The sequence below is a fragment of the Cheilinus undulatus genome, linkage group 12 (genome assembly GCF_018320785.1).
Source record: "Cheilinus undulatus linkage group 12, ASM1832078v1, whole genome shotgun sequence".
Taxonomy (NCBI): Eukaryota; Metazoa; Chordata; class Actinopteri; order Labriformes; family Labridae; genus Cheilinus; species Cheilinus undulatus.
In genome coordinates, this window is record NC_054876.1 from 773,920 (window position 1) to 792,155 (window position 18,236).

At 50.4% G+C, this 18,236-nt stretch overlaps 1 protein-coding gene across 1 annotated transcript in view; it reads right to left on the bottom strand.

Moving 5' to 3' along the window:
- The window catches only part of zpld1a (zona pellucida-like domain containing 1a), a 52,222-nt gene that overhangs the window by 4,131 nt on the left and 29,855 nt on the right, over positions 1-18,236 (bottom strand). Inside the window, 4 exon segments of the mRNA XM_041801371.1 lie at positions 12,897-12,999; positions 17,028-17,199; positions 17,292-17,372; positions 17,671-17,768. Coding sequence (XP_041657305.1) covers positions 12,897-12,999; positions 17,028-17,199; positions 17,292-17,372; positions 17,671-17,768 — 454 coding nt within the window.

Genomic DNA, 18,236 nt, shown 5'->3' on the forward strand with positions numbered 1-18,236 from the left:
GGCATCTTTACCATCTGAGAAAAAAAAAGGTCTTATCCACAACTATTACAAAACACTACAAGCTGTCATTGATGCTAAAGGGGCAATACAAGTAATAAGGATTAGGGGTAGGTGAACTTTTGAACAGGGATTATTTCAGGATTTCTCTATTGTTAGGTTTAATTTAATGATTGTGCATTTTAAGATACCTAATAGTTAAGTTTGAATCTAATTTATAATAAAACACGTGTTGCCTTTTATTTAATAACAATGTAAAATGGCTCATAGAAGCAGCTGCCTGTTCCAGCTCGTCTTTGGTCTGAACTGGGCTTTTAAGAAACATGGACACATGAAGAAGAGAGCAGCTGGGTGATGACCACCAGGCTGCTGGGTAACAACCAACAGGCTGCTGGGTAATGACCACCAGGCAGCTGGGTAATGACCATCAGGCTGCTGGGTAACAACCACCAGGCTGCTGGGTAATGACCACCAGGCAGCTGGGTAATGACCATCAGGCTGCTGGGTAACGACCACCAGGCTGCAGGGTAATAACCACAGGCTGCTGGGTAATGACCACCAGCCTGCTGGGTAATAACCACCAGGCGGCTGGGTAATGAACATCAGGCTCCTGGGTAATGACCACCAGGCTGCTGGGTCAAAACCATCAGGCTGCTGGGGAATAACAACCAGACTGCTGGGTAATAACCACCAGGCTGCAGGGTAATAACCACCAGGCTGCTGGTTAATAACCACCAGGCTGCTGGGTAATAACCACTAGGCTGCTGGGTAATGAACATCAGGCTCCTGGGTAATGACCACCAGGCTGCTGGGTCAAAACCATCAGGCTGCTGGGTAATAACAACCAGGCTGCTGGGTAACGACCACGAGGCGGCTGGATAATTATCAACAGGCTGCTGGGTAAGGACCACCAGGCTGCAGGGTAATAACCACCAGGCTGCTGGTTAATAACCACCAGGCTGCTGGGTAATGACCACCAGGGTGCTGGGCAATGACCACCAGGCTGCTGGGTAATGGCCATTAGGCTACTGGTTAATGACCACCAGGCTGCTGGGTAATGACCACCAGGCTGCTGGGTAATGACCATTAGGCTGCAGGGTAATGAACACCAGCCTGCTGGGTAATGACCACTAGGCTGCTGGGTAATAACCACCACGCTGCAGGGTAATGACCACCAGGCTGCTGGGTAATGACCACAGGCTTCCAGGGTAAGGACCAACAGGCTGCTGGGTAAGGACCACCAGCCTGCTGGGTAATGACCACCAGGCTGCTGGGTACACCCACAAGGCTGCTGGGTAATGACCACCAGGCTGCTGGGTAATGATCACCAGGCTGCTGGGTTATGACCATCAGGCTGCTAGGTAATGACCACCAGGCTGCTGGGTAATAACCACCAGGGTGCTGGGTAATGACCACCAGCTTGCTGGGTAAAGACCACTAGGCTGCTGGGTAATAACAAACACGCTGCAGGGTAATGACCACCACGCTGCTGGGTAATAAACACCAGGCTGCTGGGTAAAGGCCACCAGGCTGCTGGGTAATAACCACCAGGCTGCTGGGTAATGACCATCAGGCGGCTGGGTAATAACCACCACACTGCAGGGTAATGACCACCCGGCTGCTGGGTAATGACCACCAGGCTGCAGGGTAATAACCACCAGGCTCCTGGGTAATAACCACCAGGCTGCTGGGGAATGACTATAAGGCTGCTGGGTAATAACCACCAGGCTGCTGGGTTATGACCACCAGGCTGCTGGGTAATGACCACCAGGCTGCTGGGTAATAACCACCAGGCTGCTGGGTAATGATTATAAGGCTGCTGGGTAAAGACCACCAGGCTGCAGGGTAATGACCACCAGGCTGCTGGATAATGACCACCAGGCTGCTGGGTAATGTCCACCAGGCTGCTGGGTAATAACCACCAGGGTGCAGGGTAATGACCACCAGCTTGCTGGGTAATGACCACTAGGCTGCTAGGTAATAACAAACACGCTGCAGGGTAATGACCACCACGCTGCTGGGTAACTACTATTAGGCTGCTGGGTAATAACCACCAGGCTGCTGGGTAATGACCATCAGGCAGCAGAGTAATGACCACCAGCCTGCTGGGTAATGACCACCAGGCGGCTGGGTAATAACCACCAGGTTACAGGGTAAAGACCACCAGGCTGCTGGGTAATAACCACCAGGCTGCTGGGTAATGACCACCAGGCTGCAGGGTAATGACCACCAGGCTGCTAGGTAATGACCATTAGGCTGCTGGTTAATAACAACAAGGTGGCTGGGTAATGACCACCAGCCTGCTGGGTAATGACCACTAGGCTGCTGGGTATTGACCACCAGGGTGCTGGGTAATAACCACCAGGCTGCTAGGTATTGACCATTAGGCTGCTGGTTAATAACAACCAGGCGGCTGGGTAATGACCACCAGGCTGCAGGGTAATGACCACCAGGTTGCTGGGTAATGACCACCAGGATGCACAGTAATAACCACTAGGCTGCTGGGTAATGACTATTAGGCAGCTGGGTAATAACCACCAGGCTGCTAGGTAATGACCATCAGGCTGCAGGGTAATATCCACCAGGCTGCTGGGTAATGACCACCAGGCTGCTGGGTAATGACCACCAACCTGCTGGGTAATGACCACCAGGTTGCTGGGAAGTTACCACCAGGCTGCTGGGTAGTGACCACCAGGCTGCTGGGTAATGATTATAAGGCTGCTGGATAATAACCACCACGCTGCTGGGTAATAACCACCAGGCTGCTGGACAATGACCACCAGGCTGCTGGGTAATGACCACCGGGCTGCTGGGTAATAACCACCCGGCTGCTGGGTAATGACCACCAGGCTGCTGGGTAATGACCACCAGGCTGCTGGGTAATGACCATTAGGCTCCTGGTTAATAACTACCAGGCTGCTGGGTAATGACCACCAGGCTGCAGGGTAATTACCACCACGCTGCTGGGTAATGGCCATTAGGCTGCTGGTTAATGACCACCAGGCTGCTGGGTAATGACCACCAGGCTGCTGGGTAATGACCATAAGGCTGCAGGGTAATGAACACCAGCCTGCTGGGTAATGACCACTAGGCTGCTGGGTAATAACCACCACGCTGCTGGGTAATGACCACCAGCCTGCTGGGTAATTACCATCAGGCTTGCAGGGTAATGATCACCAGCCTGCTGGGTAATGACCACCAGGCTGCTGGGTAAGGACCACACGGCTGCTGGGTAATGACCACCATTCTGCTGGGTAATAACCACCACGCTGCAGGGTAATGACCAACAGCCTGATGGGTAATGACCACCAGGCGGCTGGGTAATGACCACCAGGCTGCTGGGTGATAACCACCAAGCTGCTGGGTAATGATTATAAGTCTGCTGGGTAATAACCACCAGGCTGCTGGGTCATGACCACTAGGCTGCAGGATAATGACCACCAGGCTGCTGGGTAATGACCACCAGGCTGCTGGGTAATGACCACCAGGCTGCTGGGTAATGACCACCAGGGTGCTGGGTAATAACCACCAGGCTGCTAGGTATTGACCATTAGGCTGCTGGTTAATAACAACCAGGTGGCTGGGTAATGACCACCAGGCTGCAGAGTAATGACCACCAGGCTGCTGGGTAATGACCACCAGGATGCACAGTAATAACCACCAGGCTGCGGGGTAATGACTATTAGGCAGCTGGGTAATAACCACCAGGCTGCTGGGTAATGACCATCAGGCTGCAGGGTAATGACCACCAGGCTGCTGGGTAATGACCCCTACGCTGCTGGGTAATAACCACCACGCCTCAGGGTAATGACCACCAGGCTATCAGGGTAATGACCACCAGGCTGCTGGGTAATGACCACCAGGCTGCAGGGTAATGACCACCAGGCAGCTGGGTAATGACCACCAGGATGCACGGAAATAACCACCAGGTTGCTGGGTAATGACTATTAGGCTGCTGGGTAATAACCACCAGGCTGCTGTGTAATGACCACCAGGCTTGCAGGGTAATGACCACCAGCCTGCTTGGTCATGACCACCAGGCTGCTGGGTAATGGCCATTAGGGTTCCAGTTAATAACCACCAAGCTGCTGGGTAATGACCACCAGGCTGCTGGGTAATGACCACCAGCCTACTGGGTAATGACCACCAGGCTGCTGGGTAATAACCACCCGGCTCCTGGATAATGACCATCAGGCTGCTGGGCAATAACCACCACGCTGCTGGGTAATGACTATTAAGCTGCTGTGTAATATCCATCAGGCTGCTTGGTAATGGCCACCAGGCTGCTGGGTAATGACCACCAACCTGCTGGGTAATGACCACCAGGTTGCTGGGAAGTTACCACCAGGCTGCTGGGTAGTGACCACCAGGCTGCTGGGTAATGATCATAAGGCTGCTGGATAATAACCACCAGGCTGCTGGGTAATGACCACCAGGCTGCTGGGTAATGACCACCAGGCTGCTGGGCAATGACCATTAGGCTCCTGGTTAATAACCACCAGGCTGCTGGGTAATGACCACCAGGCTGCAGGGTAATTACCACCACGCTGCTGGGTAATGGCCATTAGGCTGCTGGTTAATGACCACCAGGCTGCTGGGTAATGACCACCAGGCTGCTGGGTAATGACCATAAGGCTGCAGGGTAATGAACACCAGCCTGCTGGGTAATGACCACTAGGCTGCTGGGTAATAACCACTAGGCTCCTGGGTAATGACCATCAGGCTGCTGGGCAATAACCACCACGCTGTTGGGTAATGACTATTAAGCTGCTGTGTAATATCCACCAGGCTGCTGGGTAATAACCACAAGGCTGCTGGGTAATGACCACCAACCTGCTGGGTAATGACCACCAGGTTGCTGGGAAGTTACCACCAGGCTGCTGGGTAGTGACCACCAGGCTGTTGGGTAATGATTATAAGGCTGCTGGATAATAACCACCAGGCTACTGGGTAAAAACCACCAGGCTGCTGGATAATGACCACCAGGCTGCTGGGTAATGACCACCAGGCTGCTGGGTAATAACCACCCGGCTGCTGGGTAATGACCACCAGGCTGCTGGGTAATGACCACCAGGCTGCTGGGTAATGACCATTAGGCTCCTGGTTAATAACTACCAGGCTGCTGGGTAATGACCACCAGGCTGCAGGGTAATTACCACCACGCTGCTGGGTAATGGCCACCAGGCTGCTGGTTAATGACCACCAGGCTGCTAGGGAATGACCACCAGGCTGCTGGGTAATGACCATAAGGCTGCAGGGTAATGAACACCAGCCTGCTGGGTAATGACCACAGGCTTCCAGGGTAATGACCACCAGGCTGCTGGGTAAGGACCACCAGCCTGCTGGGTAATGACCACCAGGCTGCTGGGTAATGACCATCAGCCTGCTGGGCAATAACCATCACGCTGCTGGGTAATGACTATTAAGCTGCTGTGTAATATCCACCAGGCTGCTGGGTAATGACCACCAGGCTGCTGGGTAATGACCACCAGGCTGCTGGGTTATGACCACCAGGCTGCTGGGTAATGACCACCAGGCTGCCGGGTAATGATCACCAGGCTGCTGGGTAATGATTATAAGGCTTCTGGGTAATGACCACCACGCTGCTGGGTAATGACCACCAGGCTGCTGGATAATGACCACCAGGCTGCTGGGTAATGACCATTAGGCTGCTGGGTAATAACCAACAGGGTGCAGGGTAATGACCACCAGCTTGCTGGGTAATGACCACTAGGCTGCTGGGTAATAACAAACATGCTGCACGGTAATGACCACCACGCTGCTGGGTTATAATCACCAGGCTGCTGGGTAATGACCACCAGGCTGCTGGGTAACGACTATTAGGCTGCTGGGTAATGACCACCAAGTGGCTGGGTAATAACCACCACACTGCAGGGTAATGACCACCAGCCTGCTGGGTAATAACCACCAGGCTGCTGGGTAATGACCACCAGGCTGCAGGGAAATAACCACCAGGCTCCTGGGTAATAACCGCCAGGCTGCTGGGGAATGACTATAAGGGTGCTGGGTAATAACCACCAGGCTGCTGGGTAATGACCACCAGGCTGCTGGGTAATGACCACCAGGCTGCTGGGTAATAACCACTAGGCTGCTGGGTAATGACCACCAGGCTGCTAGGTAATGACCATTAGGCTGCTGGTTAATAACAACCAGGCAGCTGCAGGGTAATGACCACCAGGCTGCTGGGTAATGACCACCAGGATGTACAGTAATAACCACCAGGCTGCTGGGTAATGACCACTAGGCTGCTGGGTAATCACCACCAGGCTGTTTGGTAATGACCATCAGGCTGCTGGGTAATAACCACCAGGCTGCTGGGTAATGACCCCTAGGCTGCTGGGTAATAACCACCACGCTGCAGGGTAATGACCACCAGGCTGCTGGGTAATAACCACCAGGCTCCTGGGTAATGACCATCAGGCTGCTGGGCAATAACCACCACGCTGCTGGGTAATGACTATTAAGCTGCTGTGTAATATTCACCAGGCTGCTGGGTAATGACCACCAGGCTGCTGGGTAATGACCACCAGGCTGCTGGGTAATGACCACCAACCTGCTGGGTAATGACCACTAGGCTGCTGGGTAATGACCACCAGGCTGCTAGGTAATGACCATTAGGCTGCTGGTTAATAACAACCAGGCGGCTGCAGGGTAATGACCACCAGGCTGCAGGGTAATGACCACCAGGCTGCTGGGTAATGACCACCAGGATGCACAGTAATAACCACCAGGCTGCTGGGTAATGACCACTAGGCTGCTGGGTAATCACCACCAGGCTGTTTGGTAATGACCATCTGGCTGCTGGGTAATGACCCCTAGGCTGCTGGGTAATAACCACCACGCTGCAGGGTAATGACCACCAGGCTGCTGGGTAATAACCACCAGGCTCCTGGGTAATGACCACCAGGCTGCTGGGTAATGACCCCTAGGCTGCTGGGTAATAACCACCACGCTGCAGGGTAATGACCACCAGGCTGCTGGGTAATAACCACCAGGCTCCTGGGTAATGACCATCAGGCTGCTGGGCAATAACCACCACGCTGCTGGGTAATGACTATTAAGCTGCTGTGTAATATCCACCAGGCTGCTGGGTAATGACCACCAGGCTGCTGGGTAATGACCACCAGGCTGCTGGGTAATGACCACCAGGCTGCTGGGTAATGACCACCAGGTTGCTGGGTAATAACCACCAGGCTGCTGGGTAATCACCACCAGGGTGCAAGTTAATAACCACCAGGCTGCTGGGTAATGACCATTAGGCTGCTGAGTAATAACCACCAGGCTGCAGGGAAGTTACCACCAGGCTGCTGGGTAATGATTATAAGGCTGCTGGATAATAACCACCAGGCTGCTGGGTAATAACCACCAGGCTGCTGGATAATGACCACCAGGCTGCTGGGTAATGACCACCAGGCTGCTAGGTAATGACCAACCGGCTGCTGGGTAATGACCACCAGGCTGCTGGGTAATGACCACCAGGCTGCTGGGTAATGACCATTAGGCTCCTGGTTAATAACTACCAGGCTGCTGGGTAATGACCAACAGGCTGCAGGGTAATTACCACCAGGCTGCTGGGTAATGACCACCAGGGTGCACGGTAATAACTTCCAGGCTGCTGGGTAATGACCACCAGGCTGGTGGGTAATAACCACCCTGCTGCAGGGTAATGACCACCAGGCTGCTGAGTAATGACCACCAGGCTGCTGGGTAAGGACTACCAGCCTGCTGGGTAATGACCACCAGCCTGCTGGGTAATGACCACCAGGCTTGCAGGATAATGACCACCAGGCTGCTGGGTAATGACCACCAGGCTGCTGGGTAATAACCACCACGCTGCTGGGTAATGACCACCAGCCTACTGGGTAATTACCATCAGGCTTGCAGGGTAATGATCACCAGCCTGCTGGGTAATGACCACCAGGCTGCTGGGTAATGACCACCAGGCTGCTGGGTAATGACCACCAGGCTGCTAGGCAATGACCAACTGGCTGCTGGGTAATGACCACCAGGCTTGCAGGGTAATGACCACCAGCCTGCTTGGTCATGACCACCAGGTTGCTGGGTAAGGACCACAAGGCTGCTAGGTAAGGACTACCAGCCTGCTGGGTAATGACCACCAGGCTGCTGGGTAATGAACACCAGCCTGCTGGGCAATGACCACCAGCCTGCTGGGTAATGACCACTAGGCTGCTGGGTAATGACCAGCAGGCTGCTGGGTAATGACCACCAGCCTGCTGGGTAATGACCACCAGGCTGCTGGGTAATGACCACCAGGCTGCTGGGTAATGACCACCAGGCTGCTGGGGAATGACTATAAGGGTGCTGGGTAATAACCACCAGGCTGCTGGGTAATGACCACCAGGCTGCTGGGTAATGACCACCAGTCTGCTGGGTAATAACCACTAGGCTGCTGGGTAATGACCACCAGGCTGCTAGGTAATGACCATTAGGCTGCTGGTTAATAACAACCAGGCGGCTGCAGGGTAATGACCACCAGGCTGCAGGGTAATGACCACCACGCTGCTGGGTAATGACCACCAGGATGCACAGTAATAACCACCAGGCTGCTGGGTAATGACCACTAGGCTGCTGGGTAATCACCACCAGGCTGTTTGGTAATGACCATCAGGCTGCAGGGTAATGACCACCAGGCTGCTGGGTAATGACCCCTAGGCTGCTGGGTAAAAACCACCACGCTGCAGGGTAATGACCACCAGGCTGCTGGGTAATAACCACCAGGCTCCTGGGTAATGACCATCAGGCTGCTGGGCAATAACCACCACGCTGCTGGGTAATGACTATTAAGCTGCTGTGTAATATCCACCAGGCTGCTGGGTAATGACCACCAGGCTGCTGGGTAATGACCACCAGGCTGCTGGGTAATGACCACCAGGTTGCTGGGTAATAACCACCAGGCTGCTGGGTAATCACCACCAGGGTGTAAGTTAATAACCACCAGGCTGCTGGGTAATGACCATTAGGCTGCTGAGTAATAACCACCAGGCTGCAGGGAAGTTACCACCAGGCTGCTGGGTAGTGACCACCAGGCTGCTGGGTAATGATTATAAGGCTGCTGGATAATAACCACCAGGCTGCTGGGTAATAACCACCAGGCTGCTGGATAATGACCACCAGGCTGCTGGGTAATGACCACCAGGCTGCTAGGTAATGACCAACCGGCTGCTGGGTAATGACCACCAGGCTGCTGGGTAATGACCACCAGGCTGCTGGGTAATGACCATTAGGCTCCTGGTTAATAACTACCAGGCTGCTGGGTAATGACCAACAGGCTGCAGGGTAATTACCACCAGGCTGCTGGGTAATGACCACCAGGGTGCACGGTAATAACTTCCAGGATGCTGGGTAATGACCACCAGGCTGGTGGGTAATAACCACCCTGCTGCAGGGTATGACCACCAGGCTGCTGGGTAGTGACCACCAGGCTGCTGGGTAATGATTATAAGGCTGCTGGATAATAACCACCAGGCTGCTGGGTAATGACCATTAGGCTCCTGGTTAATAACTACCAGGCTGCTGGGTAATGACCAACAGGCTGCAGGGTAATTACCACCAGGCTGCTTGGTAATGACCACCAGGGTGCACGGTAATAACTTCCAGGCTGCTGGGTCATGACCACCAGGCTGGTGGGTAATAACCACCCTGCTGCAGGGTAATGACCACCAGGCTGCTGGGAAAGGACCACCAGGCTGCTGGGTAATAACCACCACGCTGCTGGGTAATGACCACCAGCCTGCTGGGTAATTACCATCAGGCTTGCAGGGTAATGCCCACCAGGCTGCTTGGTAAGGACCACAAGGCTGCTGGGTAAGGACCACCAGCCTGCTGGGTAATGACCATCAGGCTCCTGGGTAATGACCACCAGGCTGCTGGGTAATGACCACCAGGCTGCTGGGTAATGACCACCAGGCTGCTGGGTAATGACCACCAGGCTGTTGGGTAATGACCACCATTCTGCTGGGTAATAACCACCACGCTGCAGGGTAATGACCACCAGCCTGATGGGTAATGACCACCAGGCGGCTGGGTAATGACCACCAGGCTGCTGGGTAATAACCACCAGGCTGCTGGGTAATGACCACCAGGCTGCTGGGTAATAACCACCAAGCTGCTGGGTAATGATTATAAGTCTGCTGGGTAATAACCACCAGGCTGCTGGGTAATGACCACCAGGCTGCAGGATAATGACCACCAGGCTGCTGGGTAATGACCACCAGGCTGCTGGGTAATGACCACCAGGCTGCTGGGTAATAACCACCAGGCTGCTGGGTAATAACCACCAGGCTGCTGGGTAATGACCACCAGGCTGCTGGGTAATAACCACCAGCCTGCTTGGTCATGACCACCAGGTTGCTGGGTAAGGACCACAAGGCTGCTAGGTAAGGACTACCAGCCTGCTGGGTAATGACCACCAGGCTGCTGGGTAATGAACACCAGCCTGCTGGATAATAACCACCAGCCTGCTGGGTAATGACCACCAGGCTGCTGGGTAATGACCACCAGGCTGCTGGGTAATGACCACCAGCCTGCTGGGTAATGACCCCTAGGCTGCTGGGTAATAACCACCACGCTGCAGGGTAATGACCACCAACCTGCTGGGTAATGACCACCAGGTTGCTGGGTAATAACCACCAGGCTGCTGGGTAATCACCACCAGGGTGCAAGTTAATAACCACTAGGCTGCTGGGTAATGACCATTAGGCTGCTGAGTAATAACCACCAGGCTGCAGGGAAGTTACCACCAGGCTGCTGGGTAGTGACCACCAGGCTGCTGGGTAACGACTATTAGGCTGCTGGATAATAACCACCAGGCTGCTGGGTAATAACCACCAGGCTGCTGGATAATGACCACCAGGCTGCTGGGTAATGACCACCAGGCTGCTAGGTAATGACCAACCGGCTGCTGGGTAATGACCACCAGGCTGCTGGATAATGACCACCAGGCTGCTGGGTAATGACCACCAGGCTGATAGGTAATGACCAACCGGCTGCTGGGTAATGACCACCAGGCTGCTGGGTAATGACCACCAGGCTGCTGGGGAATGATTATAAGGGTGCTGGGTAATAACCACCAGGCTGCTGGGTAATGACCACCAGGCTGCTGGGTAATGACCACCAGGCTGCTGGGTAATAACCACTAGGCTGCTGGGTAATGACCACCAGGCTGCTAGGTAATGACCATTAGGCTGCTGGTTAATAAAAACCAGGCGGCTGCAGGGTAATGACCACCAGGCTGCAGGGTAATGACCACCAGGCTGCTGGGTAATGACCACCAGGATGCACAGTAATAACCACCAGGCTGCTGGGTAATGACCACTAGGCTGCTGGGTAATCACCACCAGGCTGTTTGGTAATGACCATCAGGCTGCAGGGTAATGACCACCAGGTTGCTGGGTAATGACCCCTAGGCTGCTGGGTAATAACCACCACGCTGCAGGGCAATGACCACCAACCTGCTGGGTAATGACCACCAGGTTGCTGGGTAATAACCACCAGGGTGCAAGTTAATAACCACCAGGCTGCTGGGTAATGACCATTAGGCTGCTGAGTAATAACCACCAGGCTGCAGGGAAGTTACCACCAGGCTGCTGGGTAGTGACCACCAGGCTGCTGGGTAATGATTATAAGGCTGCTGGATAATAACCACCAGGCTGCTGGGTAATACCCACTAGGCTGCTGGATAATGACCACCAGGCTGATGGGTAATGACCACCAGGCTGCTAGGTAATGACCAACCGGCTGCTGGGTAATGACCACCAGGCTGCTGGGTAATGACCACCAGGCTGCTGGGTAATGACCATTAGGCTCCTGGTTAATAACTACCAGGCTGCTGGGTAATGACCAACAGGCTGCAGGGTAATTACCACCAGGCTGCTGGGTAATGACCACCAGGGTGCACGGTAATAACTTCCAGGCTGCTGGGTAATGACCACCAGGCTGGTGGGTAATAACCACCCTGCTGCAGGGTAATGACCACCAGGCTGCTGGGTAAGGACCACCAGGCTGCTGGGTAAGGACTGCCAGCCTGTTGGGTAATGACCACCAGCCTGCTGGGTAATGACCACCAGGCTTGCAGGATAATGACCACCAGGCTGCTGGGTAATGACCACCAGGCTGCTGGGTAATAACCACCACGCTGCTGGGTAATGACCGACAGCCTGCTGGGTAATTACCATCAGGCTTGCAGGGTAATGATCACCAGCCTGCTGGGTAATGACCACCAGGCTGCTGGGTAAGGACCAGAAGGCTGCTGGGTAAGGACCACCAGCCTGCTGGGTAATGACCACCAGGCTGCTGGGTAATGACCACCAGGCTGCTGGGTAATGACCACCAGGCTGCTGGGTAATGACCACCAGGCTGCAGGGTAATGACCACCAGCCTGATGGGTAATGACCACCAGGCGGCTGGGTAATGACCACCAGGCTGCTGGGTAATAACCACCAGGCTGCTGGGTAATGACCACCAGGCTGCTGGGTAATAACCACCAAGCTGCAGGGTAATGACCACCAGCCTGCTTGGTCATGACCACCAGGTTGCTGGGTAAGGACCACAAGGCTGCTAGGTAAGGACTACCAGCCTGCTTGGTCATGACCACCAGGCTGCTGGGTAATGAACACCAGCCTGCTGGGCAATGACCACCAGGCTGCTGGGTAATGACCACCAGGCTGCTGGGTAATGACCACCAGGCTGCTGGGTAATGACCACCAGCCTGCTGGGTAATGACCACCAGGCTGCTGGGTAATGACCACCAGGCTGCTGGGTAATGACCACCAGGCTGCTGGGTAATGACCACCAGGCTGCTGGGTTAAAACCATCAGGCTCCTTGGAGAGAACCAGGCTGAGGAGAAACAGAACTGTACCACTTCTTGTGATGATGGGCCCAGCAGTCAGCACAGCATTTCCAGATGCAACATTTGTCTCCTTTCTCTCCAACACATCTCTCTTTTTTCTGCTTCCACAGATCTGAGAGAAATAGACAAGACAGAAATGTCACAATGAAAAACCAATGACCAACACGTTTTTAAAGTAAGAGTGGAAGATTGGATTAATACGACAAAGTTTGGTTGCTATTTTTACAGTTCCTCTGCTGTATGTCTGTATATTCAGCGCTCATTATCAAATATGATATAGGTTTTATTTAGAAAAATCCTCACAGTCATGTGTCCCCACCCACCAGCCACCAGAGAGAAGGTGGCTCTGCAGTCGCCTTGTTTCTATTAAATCATTAATCATTGTACCTCTTTAGACTGAGAGCCAAAAACATGAATGACACTATAGCTGTAAGTCTTCATAAACCTGAAGAGAACATAGACCTGAAGCTAAGAAATGTAACTCTTTTGTCATTAACCCTAAAAACTTTGACTTCAACAGTGAGTGGTCAGTAGTTCATCCTAGTTTAGTTGACTGAACCATCATGCTCAATTTATTTAGGAAAAAAAGTCAAAATCTTAATTTAATGAGTGTAATAATGTTTTGAACAAACTTGCATTGCTGCGCCACTGTGTCATTGTGCCTAATGAGTCCATAATAACATGGCCCAGTCTGTGACCCGGGATTGCATTATTGAAGTACAGGCTGACAGTCAAGTTGACGTTAAATTTCAAAACTACTAAGCAACAATCTGTGATGTTTCTGCTTTAAACAGTTGTCAAAGTTCAGCTAACTGCCTCATAACTTTATAGATAGCGAATGGCATCCATCCAATCTCTGAACAGCACCACCTGCTTTCAGCTAAAAAGTAGCCAGTTAGCCAGTCTCAGTACTGAGTGATGCAACAGCTCCTGTTAGCGGGTGAATAGGATGGTGCAGAATGAAGCTATTACAGGAAAAAGTGAAATTGTCCAGGTAAAAAGACATTCTGATGGCTGAGTAAACATGCCTGCCATAACATTGATAACAGATTATTACTGTTCAGCTGTAGCAGTGACATCTCATTTTAACAGCTTCAGTGGCTTCTGAAAGTCTTCAAACCAAAGTTATGTCTCAAATTTGCTTAAAACTAAGTACAACCCTAATTCCAAAAAAGTTGGGACACAGTGCATTCGTTTTTTGGGAACATTTTGCACTGATTGTCAAATCTCATAAACCCATATTTCAATCTCAACAGAACATAAAAACACAGCAGATGTTGAAACTGAGACATTTTACCACTTGGTGAAAAATATTAGTTAATTTCTTATTTGATGGCAATACAAAGCAAACACAGCAATGCAGAGAACAAATTACAATAGAAACCAATGAGACAAGGTCAAAGTTAGTCATTCATTTAAAATGCCAATGGTATCCGGAGCTAAAGAATTTTTAAGTTTCTTTGTCCTGCAAAGACTAGCAACTTAAACCCCAAGGACAGAGTGGGTGGCTCTGATCAGCCAAGAGTCCTCACTCTGTACAGGTAAGACAGGTCATTTAACAATGAGCCAACATGGTCTGTCAACACAGTTGGCCGTGGCATCCACAAATGACAGTTAAAGCTGGATCATGGAGAGAAGAAGCCATATGTGAACAGGATTTTCTCTGGACCAAAGCTCATTTAACATGGACTGAGGCTAAATGGAAAACTGTTCTGTGGTCAGTTGAATCAGAATCTAGTGCCTTGTTTACACGACAATGTTTTGCTTCCTTTTCCGTTTTCGTTTCCAAAAAGTTCCCCATTTACACAGCAACATTTGAAAACAATCTCCGTCTACATGAGAATGCAGGAAACAGAAAAACGCTGTAGTAAGGTGATTTACTGCACAATAAAACTGTCTCTACAACAAGGACAGTGTTTTTCATGTGGTTTTGAGAATTACATTTTTATCATACACATGTGCATGAGAGTAATTCATCACTAAATCCTCCTCCTCATCACCACTGTAGCATGGCAGCGAAATTTTACAGCACATATAAACACAAAAATGCACTGCAAGACCAGTCTTAAAATGAAACCCTGTTAAGACTGTTTGATTTTCCAAGGACAAATTTTTCTCCTAAAGCCTTTGATTTCTCCTGGATTTTCAACGCTTTCTGCTTTTAGCGCAGCAAAATAATGATAGCCTTTTCAGAACAATATTTCTACTTCCCCTTTTTCAATTTCATCTGCTTCTTGGAAGTGATCTTATTTAACCTTAACACAGAAGCCTCAATCCTGTCTCCTCTATCAGCTGTACATTGATATGTAGCCGGTGGAGGAGACAGGGGAGTCTTGGGCTGAAGTTAGTTATGTTAAAACTTAAAGAAAAAAAGATGAAGTCTTAATCATTTCCGAGAAGCAGATATATAGGAAAATATAAATATTATTCTGAAAAAAGGCTCAGCTGCGCTCATGTGAGAAATTATGAGAAAATCCACGAGAAATAAAAGGCTGTAGGAGCTGAATTTGTCTGTGGTGAATTAATTATTCTCAGCTGATATCTACATTATAACAGGACTGATCTAGCAAAGCATTTTTTGTATTAACATGAGCCGTGAAATGACTCTGCCTCACTATGATGATGATGATGGTGATTATCATGATGATCGATAAAAAAGGTAAAAGTAATCATTTCCAAAATGAATAGCATGATTTTATCTAACGAAACTGGCACTGATAGCCCTCCAAACGAGAATAATGTGTCCCCTTTTCTAAATCCAGCTGTCTGTGACTTGACTAGCTGAATCACAGTAAACTACAACAGACTTGAGCTGCCACAGCTCGCTTCAGGGTGCTGCGACACTTACGCTTGACAGCTGACTGTGTAGTGCGCGTGTACGTTTTCAGAAAGTGTTGTTTTCCCTCTTTACAAGGAGACGGGGACGTTTTGAAAAACTTCCACCCTGGAGCCCGTTTTCAAGTTGTTCCGTTTTCAGCCGCCGAAACGCCGTTCTCATGTAAACGGACAGCCAAAATGCTACAAAAGTCTTGCGTTTTCACCTGAAAACGTTGTCGTGTAAACAGTCGACGCCGTGTCCTGTGGACTAAAGAGGAGAGGGAGCATCCAGCTTGTTCTCCTGGCTCAGGTCTAAAGCCTGCATCTCTGATGGTATGGGTTGCATTAGTGCCTATGGCGTGGGCAGCTCTAACATCTGGAAAGGAACTATCAATGCTGAAAAGTAGAGAGAGCTTTTAGAGCAACATACACTCCCATCCAGACAACGTCTCTGTCAGGGAAGGCCTTGACTATTTCAGCAAGACAATACTAAACCACATACTACATCATCACAACAGCATAGCTTCACAGGACAAGAGTCTGGGTCCTGAACTGGTCTACCTGCAGTCCAGACCTTTCATCTAGAAAACATTTGGAGCATCAGAAAAGGGAACATCCAGTATAGAGGACTGAGGACTGTTGAGCAGCTAAAAACCTGTATCGGACAAGAACGAGACAACATTCCTCTCACAAAAGTCCAGCAACTGGTCTCACTTCCCGGACGTTCATAGACTTCTGTTAAAAGAAGAGGGGATGCTGCACAGTGGTAAACATGGACCTGTCCCTACTTTTTTCAGATGTGTTGCTGCCATCAAACCCAAAAAGAGATAATATTTTAATGAAATGATAAACTGTCTCAGTTTAACCTCTTATAAATTCTTTATGAATGTGGGATGTTAGAAACCTATCTCACATAGCAGGTGTGGATTTTTATTGATAAAATCAGCGATTTGCAGAAACTGAAGGATGATGAGCAAGACTCACTGTGGTGCACCGTTACATCAGATGACCATTGTCAGAATCTAATCCAATCATTAGACCAGTCCACAGCTCTAATGACCTTATACATGCTAGTTTACATCCTGTATACTCTACCCCGGTCTCAGGAAAGACCTGATCTGACATAGACTCCCTCTGTGTGACAGGGAAGAGCTAGTCCACGTCCTCAAACTGTAAACTGAGACTGCTTTAGTAAATGAGTTTAGATAACTGAAAGCTGAGCATGTGAACCTGAAGTGTATTTATTGCATGCTCTGCAGAGAAACCCTGTGAGCTGTAAACAGTCCTGAGTTTGAGGTGTGAAGTGTGAAGGCGTCATCTCACTGGCATGAGCATGGGACAGTCATCCGCTCGACACAGCTTGGTGACACAGTGCAGGAAGACAGTGGACATCTTCTGGTTCTTGTGCTTGACAAAGCGGAATACTTCGAAGGCAAATCGGCCCATCTGGCTCTTGCCGTTTTCAAAGATCGTAGTCTGGGGGTCTTTTTCACAGCTGGACAGGAAGAACCAATCAGAAAAGTTTCATTTGACAAACATGGAAGAGAAACAAGTGAAGGGGAGAAGGGAGCCCACATTTTAACTTACCTAAAAAAAAGGTCATAACGGAGGTCATCATTTGGGTTTCCAGAAGGTGTGGTGTAGCAGTAGTCCATCAAAATATTCCACCTATCAAACATTAACATTAGGAAGCTCTATAGTTCAGGGGCTTTAACACAGGGGAGAGGACAGTTTACACCACTGAGGCTCACTACTGCTGAAGGGTGGGTGGAAAAGGAGACTACCTCATAAATCTTTGTGTTTTTGTGTTAATAGACTGATCAAGTATTTCTATATCTATAAAAACATTCCAAAACCCTGGCAAAATACAAATGACAGCTCACCAAGGGAGGATTTTTGGTCGTGTGTGAAACTAGAATAAAAGCAAATATTGTTGGTCTGCTGGTGACTGAATGTTGATCTTTACCTCCTGTCCAAGTTAGAAGCTCTCACGGCTGCAAACACCCTCGTCTTCAGGGTCAGTCCCGCCATGGGGATGGACAGCTGCTGAATATACGAGGAGTCCTGGACACAAACCATCAGAGCATTTCAGCATCATTGAAACGTTTCTCCACTTCTCCTCTCTACTAGCGATGACGGATATATTCACTGTCTACAGCTAATCCTGCAGATCTATGAACTGGTTTCAAAGGATCCTGCAAAGTCGGCTGAAAAGAGTGCAATCTTCTCTTATTAAAGGATTAAATGTGATTTGCTGTCTATTTGAGGAGGATAAAGGCTTTTTGAGCCTTGGCTATCTTCTTTGAACCACTTGAAGAAATCAGACTGAGAGGCTGCAGATAAACCGGCCTAGCTGGAGAGCCTCTGGACTGATAAAGTGGGTTTACATGGTTTTATTCAGGGTTTTGTGTTTGGGCGTGTTAAGATTTCAGAAACCTCAGCCTTAATCCTGAGTTAAATACGTCTAATTTAGCTACCTGAAGAACCTCTGGCATGCATCTCTGACCTAACTTCCTGACAGCTACAGACAAC